This window comes from Myotis brandtii, unplaced genomic scaffold, assembly GCF_000412655.1.
Source record: "Myotis brandtii unplaced genomic scaffold, ASM41265v1 scaffold825, whole genome shotgun sequence".
Taxonomy (NCBI): Eukaryota; Metazoa; Chordata; class Mammalia; order Chiroptera; family Vespertilionidae; genus Myotis; species Myotis brandtii.
In genome coordinates, this window is record NW_005371349.1 from 1,612,508 (window position 1) to 1,618,944 (window position 6,437).

The following is a 6,437-nucleotide window of genomic DNA, read 5'->3' on the forward strand; positions in this document are numbered from 1 at the left end:
GCCCAGCGAGGCCTGCAGGCCCAGGCTCTCCCTTCCCAGCGCCCTCGCACCTGTGCCGTCCTCGCGCAGCCTTGCTACTTGCTGCAGGTGTAACAGGATGAACGCACAATCAGTACCTGCTCCCAGGGACTACGGTCAGAGGACGCCCAAAGTTGCAAAACAATGTACGCTCAGTCCCTTTAGAATAAAGGGGCTCCAGCCGGCAGGTCATGCCTGAAGTCACGGGAGCTCCTTGTGGTCAGAAATTACACAGGAAGAGGCCTGGAGAGGGGGAGCTATTCAGGAAGGGGATCTTGTGGACTTTATGTAAAGATGCTTTAAAATACAGACAGCCCTGCCAGTGTGGCCCTGGTCAGGGCGTGTGTGGGAGGCAACTAATCTCCGTCTCCTCTCCCCTCCCCTCCCCTCCCCTCTCCCCTGCCCTACCTCCCTTCCACTCTCTCTAAAAATCAATGGAAAAAATATCCTCTGGTGAGGATTAACAAAAAATAAATAAAATACAGTTAAACATCCTTTGAAAGTATTGAATACACTTTAAATATGAGGTTTGCTGAACATTCATTATACCTCAACAAAGCTTTTTTATTTCTATACTAGTATGGGTGTATTTGTTTATTTTTGGTTAATCCTCACCTGAGGATATTTTTTCCATTGATTTTTAGAGCGAGTGGGAGAGAGGGAGGGAGAGGAAGAGACACACACACACTGATGGGCTGCCTCCCGCAGGCACCCTCACTCCTCCCCCCCCCCTCCCCAGCAGGTGTCTGGAAGCCCTGGGAGTCCTAAGAGCTGCGCAGGGCTGGGAGGAGACCTGGGTCCTGAGGGTGCCCTAGAGATGAGCAGGCCTCCCTGAGACTGGGGGGAGCAGGGCAGCACAAGGGAATCGGGGCGAGTCCCCACCTCGTCCCCTGCACCCCTCCCCTCCTGTCTGCATCCTGCCCTGGTCCTGTCAGGCTGTCCTCCGGCCCGGCCCCTGTTAGAGTCCCCGGGAAGGGCCCGCCCATCAGCTCAGAGTCTCAGGGATGGGGCCTTGGCCGGTGCTTTTCAGCTCACTGCGGGGTCAAGGCCGAGAGAAACACACTAGTTCCTCCCCAGAGGCCCTGCTGTGCCCACAGACAGGAACTACAGGATTGTGTGGGTGGGTGGGTGGCCAGGTGGCCCGGTCTGGGGGAGGTGCCCGCCCTGCCCTCCCCACCCTGCCCTCTCCACCCTGCCCTCTCCATCCTGCCCTCCAGGGTCTCAGAAACCTGCAGGGAGGCAGGTCACAGACTTTCATTGTGACTTGGCTGTCTGGGTGCCAGAAGCAAACAAGGGCCTTTGTTCCCCGCAAACTGCGCACCCTGACCGCCCCCCCACAACCACCCCCCCAGGCTCCTGTGCAGAGGGCAGGGGTCTGGAGAGGCCCGACCCCCTCCAATGGGCAAGGGCCCCTCTCCTGCCTTCCTTTCCAGTTCCCCTTTGCCCTGGGGCCGCCTGGGAGGTGGGGCTGGGCCATAACTTCAGCCCCTTCCCCCCGGCCTAGAGGCTGGTAACCACAGCAACATGTGGGTAGAGGACTGGCAGGATGAGATAACAGGTGCTCTGTTTGAACTCACCACTAGGTGACACGTGATAGGATTATCGTCATGTCAATACGATTATCCCTGCTGTCCAGACGAGGACTCAGGTTCCAAGTTTAGTAACGTCCCGAGATCATGGACTACGGATTTTGGGAGTCGGCTGCAGACCTGCCCTTTACCTCGACCCTGAGGGCAGGAGCCAGGGTGACCCCCCCACAAGGGCAACCCTTTATACCAGGGGTCCTCAAACTTTTTAAACAGGGGCCAGTTCACTGTCCCTCAGACCGTTGGAGGGCCGGACTATAGTTTAAAAAAAAACTATGAACAAATTCCTATGCACACTGCACATATCTTATTTTGAAGTAAAAAAACAAAACGGGAACAAATACAATATTTGTATTTGCATGTGGCCCGCGGGCCGTAGTTTGAGGACCCCTGCTTTATACAGTCACAGTTCCAGGGGGCTGGCAAGATTCCTCTTTCATCCTTTTTGTTTGTTTTTAATCCTCACCTGAGGATATTTTTTCCCATTGATCTTGAGAGAGAGAGAGTGTGGAAGGGGGGGGGGAGGGGGAGAGAGAGAGAAACATTGATGTGAGAGAGACACATGGACTGGTTACCTCCTGCATATGCCTGGACCAGAGCCGGGATCAAACCTGCAAGAGGTACATGCCTGGGAATCGAACCCTCAACCCGTCGGTCAGAGGGCTGACCTCTAACCACTGAGAAACCAAGCAGCGCCATATTTTCGTCGTTGAACCACTGTCCCTGTAAAGTCCACATTGCTGCTGCTTGCCGAGGGCTTATACAGCGTGTCAGACGTAACTGTGTGGGAGCACTTTGGGCCTAAAGAGAGAGGCACGGCAAGAATCCGAGCCCAGAAATAGGGTCAGAGGGACGGATGCCTTTGACCCTGACGGAGCCAGACCCCCTTGACGTGTGCCTTCTCTCCCAGGTACACCACAGCACCTCAAGCATTCACCGGACCCAAGGCAGCGGATTCTGGGACAAGGAAGGTACAGTGGTCGGCTACTCTGTACCTCCGAGCACCCTCAAGTTAGCGGGCAGGAGGGGGAGAAGAGCACACCACGGAGGACACTGTCAGCAGACTGCTGGGCAGGAGCTCTTTGGACCCCTACCCCCTGGCCCCAGAATGAAGCAGACAGCCGTCAGGGCTCCTCAGACCTGGCCACTAGGGCTCTCTGCACCCCAGTAGAGGAGGATGGATCAATGGTTCCCTGGGGTACGGCCGGCTGGACATTTCTTGGAAGTCCTGCGCTGTATCTTTAAAAGGCCTGTGAATTTGAGATCCCACTCCCCCAAATGTCTTCCTACCATAAGAGTCACATTTAAAGTAGACACCACAGCCTGGGAAGATGGCCCGTGTGTGCCCGGCTCTGCAGCTAAGAGTCGATGGTGGCCGTGGGCCGAGGTGCCATCCCCAGCACGTGACCTGCGTGCTCAGACATAAGCCTCATGGCAGAATGTGGCACAGACGGCCAGGCACCTTGCTCAGGCCGCTCGGGGAGGAGAGGCGGTACCGGGGTTTGAGCCTCTGGTCTGACCCCAGAACCCGGCTCTGAACCACTGAGCAGCAGAGCCGGGAGGACAGCTGTCCTCGAGCGTCTCCCGGGCGCTTGGCCAGGTCTTTTTTAAAAAATATATATTTTTATTGATTTCAGAGAGGAAGGGAGAGAAAGAGATAGAAACATCAATGATGAGAGAGAATCACTGATTGGCTGCCTCCTGCACGCCCCCTACTGGGGACCGAGCCCGCAACCTGGGCATGTGCCCTTGACCAGAATCGAACCCGGGACCCTTCAGTCCACAGGCCAATGCTCTATCCACTGAGCAACACAAGCCAGGGCCAGATCATCCTTACATTCCTCAAGTCCTTTCCCGCTGGAGCTGCTTGATGCTAAATGATATACATCCCCATCCGGTTTAAAAGGAGGCTTTGAGGTAGCTTTTAAATACATATAACAATGCAATGCCCTAACTGGTTTGGCTCAGTGGATAGAGCATCGGCCTGCGGACTGAAGGGTCCCAGGTTCGATTCCGGTCAAGGGCATGTACCTTGGTTGCGGGCACATCCCCAGTAGGGAGTGTGCAGGAGGCAGCTGATCGATGTTTCTCTCTCTTTAAAATAAATAAATAAATACATACATATAACAAGGCAAAAACATGAAAAGAGTAAAATAAATGTGCGAAGGAAACTAAAGGTTGGGAAATGAGGTGGCCGATAAGTGCCTGAGAAATGTGCCACCAGGCGTGAGACAGGCCAGATAGCTGGCTCTGAGCTTCCTGGTGGCCACGGTGAAGAAGGAAACTGCCACCAGGTCCCTGAGAGAAAAGCGAGCCAGATGCCCGAGTGCAGCACAGCCCTTCCTGATACAGACTCGAGCTTTTCTCCTGGAGCCTCGTTCACGGGCCCTGGGAGGCGGAGCAGCAGCGACACGGCCGCGCTATGTCCTGCTAGAGCGCTCGCTATGAAAACATGCTTCAAAGTTCCAACAAGACTGACACCTTAGGAAACAGTCTGAGCATCGCACAGATGTTGTGTTTGCTTCTGAGCAATTGCCAGTGAGAACCCCGGGTTAAATGCGGAGAACCACCCCGCTCAAAGTTCCAAGACTGACACCTTAGGAAACAGTCTGAACATCGCACAAATGTGTTTGCTTCTGAGCGATTGTCAGTGAGAACCCCGGGTTAAATGCGGAGAACCACCCCGCCGAAGGGACATCGAAGGAATTCACAAACGCGAACACGCACACGCTACCTGCTCCATCGCGTGTTAAACTCTCTTTCTGCCATCGAGTGTTAAACCCTCTTTCTGCCATTTCGTAATAGCTCCTGAGCCGCCACCGTGGACGCCCATCCACAGTGACTTTCCGAGGTCAAAGGCCATACTTGGCAGCGCTCCGTCCTGAGGCGCTGAGTGTGAACTGCGCTCCCACCTCTGTGGCTGCGTGTGTCCCGGGCCATGTGTGTGAGTGCTGTGCCACTAGCCCCCTTTCCCCAAAGCCCGGGGGCCTGACTGCACAGTCTGGCACAGGGTGGTGGTTTTAGGAACGTCTATGTCACATTACAGCAGGAACGACTACACGCAGCTCTTCCCTGCAGGGCCTTTGATCCAACCAGCACCGTAACAACGAGGCCCCTCGGTGGGGAGAGCAGCCCCGGCCTCGGCTGTGGGACTCTGCCCTGGGGCTGCAGGCGGACGGGCCGCGCCTGTTCGGTATTCCCTCCTTCCAGGTCCCTGTGCCCAGGCTCCGTGAGGCTTCCGAGGGCTCCTGGAGCTCATGACCAAACTCGGTGGCTTAAACCGAGAGATGTTTGCTCGCACAGTCCTGGAGGCCCGAAGTCTGAAGTCAAGGCGTCCGCAGGGCAGTCTGGGGGACCCGTCCTGGCCTCCTGCACCTCCTGGGGGTCCAGGTGCGCCTCGGCTTGTAGCCGCATCACTCATTCTCCGCCTGTCATCACAGGGCCTCCTTAGAAGGGCACTGAACTTGGGACCCACCTGAACACAGTGTGACCTCATCGTAACAGCCTATGTCTGCACAGGCCCGTTTCCAAATAAGGCCGCATTCCGAGGGTCTGGGCAGACAGGAACTTCTGGAGGACACCTTTCAACGCAGAGTAGGCAGCGGCTGGAAGAAAGACGCGCATGCGTCTCCTGCAGCCTGTCTCACCGACCGGCAGTGAAGAAGCCAGAGCTCGCGGGATAAATCACAGGCTTGATCCAGGCCGAGGATCCAGAGCCCCGGCTGGCGCGCCTCCTCCAAGGCGGGAGGTCTCACCCATTCGTGGGAACACGCCCGGAAGTTTCCCCGGGAGTGAGGTGCAGGAGCAGGAGCAGGAGCAGGAGGCAGAGCCAGCAGGCCACAGAGATGTGGCGTCCAGGGGGCTGGGCAGGGGAAACCCAGAAAGCTCTCTGATCCCCAAGTCTGGAGGGGGGAGGCCACCTCTTCCCTCCCAGAAGCTCCTGGAAGGCTCCCACCCACTCCGCCCCCAGAGCCCAGCCCTCTCATCTTCTCGCCCACAGAGCAGGCCCTGCAGATACTCGCTCGCTCAGGCCATTCAGCAGGACCCCCACTTCCGGGCTCTGTTCAACTTCTCCCAGCCAGTGCTGCTGGCCGCGGGCCTCTTCTCCCAGGAGCTCTGGGACAGCCTGAGCCAGCGCCGAGCCCCCTACGGCTGGCAGGGGTTCCCCCGCCAAGGTAACCCTCAGCCTGAGCTCGACCCCCAAGCTATGCGACTCCTGCTTACTTTCCTGCCCCCACAAGCCCCGGGGGATCAGCAAGAGGGGCTTGGCTCCCCGCCACCCCTAGCAGCTCCTACCATCCTGGGGCCTCCCTGGCATAAAGGCTAAGGTGCCCGTGCCCAAAGGTGGCTGAGACAGGGCACGGGGCCCCACGCAGCCTGCTGACTGTGCTGCTGTCAGATGCTCCCCGTTAGCTCTGCCCCCACCCGCATGCCCAGGTTACTCCTTCTGGAACACGGTCTCCAGAGGCACCGTGGGCACAGCCACACCTGTCCCCACCGGCCCTTTTCCCTTCTCACGCCCCACTGCCAGTGCACCCCTCCTGCCCTCTGTGCCTCCTGGGAGGGGCTGTTGTCCCGATGCCAGCAGCCTCTGCATGAGGTCCCCGTCCCGACCCACAGACATCGCCTCCACCCTGAGCCTTCTGAACAGCTCAGACAGCGCCCAGCTCTTAGGCTCCAGGGAGCCGCGCAGGGACTGCATCCGGTGCGCCGTGGTGGGTAACGGAGGCATCCTGAACGGCTCCCGCCAGGGTCCCAACATTGATGCCCACGACTACGTGTTCAGGTATGCAGAGCAGGGGCAGGGAGGAGGGGGGAGGAGCAGGGGAAGGG

The 6,437-nt window shown here is 57.7% G+C and overlaps 1 protein-coding gene across 6 annotated transcripts in view; it reads left to right on the forward strand.

Annotated features, from left to right (window-relative positions):
* The first annotated feature begins 2,254 nt into the window (after window positions 1-2,254).
* ST6GALNAC2 (ST6 (alpha-N-acetyl-neuraminyl-2,3-beta-galactosyl-1,3)-N-acetylgalactosaminide alpha-2,6-sialyltransferase 2) overlaps window positions 2,255-6,437 on the forward strand; it is a 22,119-nt gene continuing 17,936 nt past the window's right edge. For 2 of the 6 annotated variants that reach the window (XR_001360219.1, XM_014531801.1), the window contains exons 1-4: window positions 2,278-2,575; window positions 5,045-5,400; window positions 5,605-5,779; window positions 6,225-6,390. Coding sequence is in view for 5 of the 6 variants with exons in the window: in XM_014531801.1 (XP_014387287.1) it covers window positions 5,227-5,400; window positions 5,605-5,779; window positions 6,225-6,390 (515 nt within the window). In the remaining variant the exon portion in view is untranslated. Of the gene's footprint in view, window positions 2,576-5,044; window positions 5,401-5,604; window positions 5,780-6,224; window positions 6,391-6,437 lie in introns of all 6 variants that reach the window. The other 4 variants (XM_014531804.1, XM_014531805.1, XM_014531803.1 and 1 more) reach the window with 4 other exon arrangements.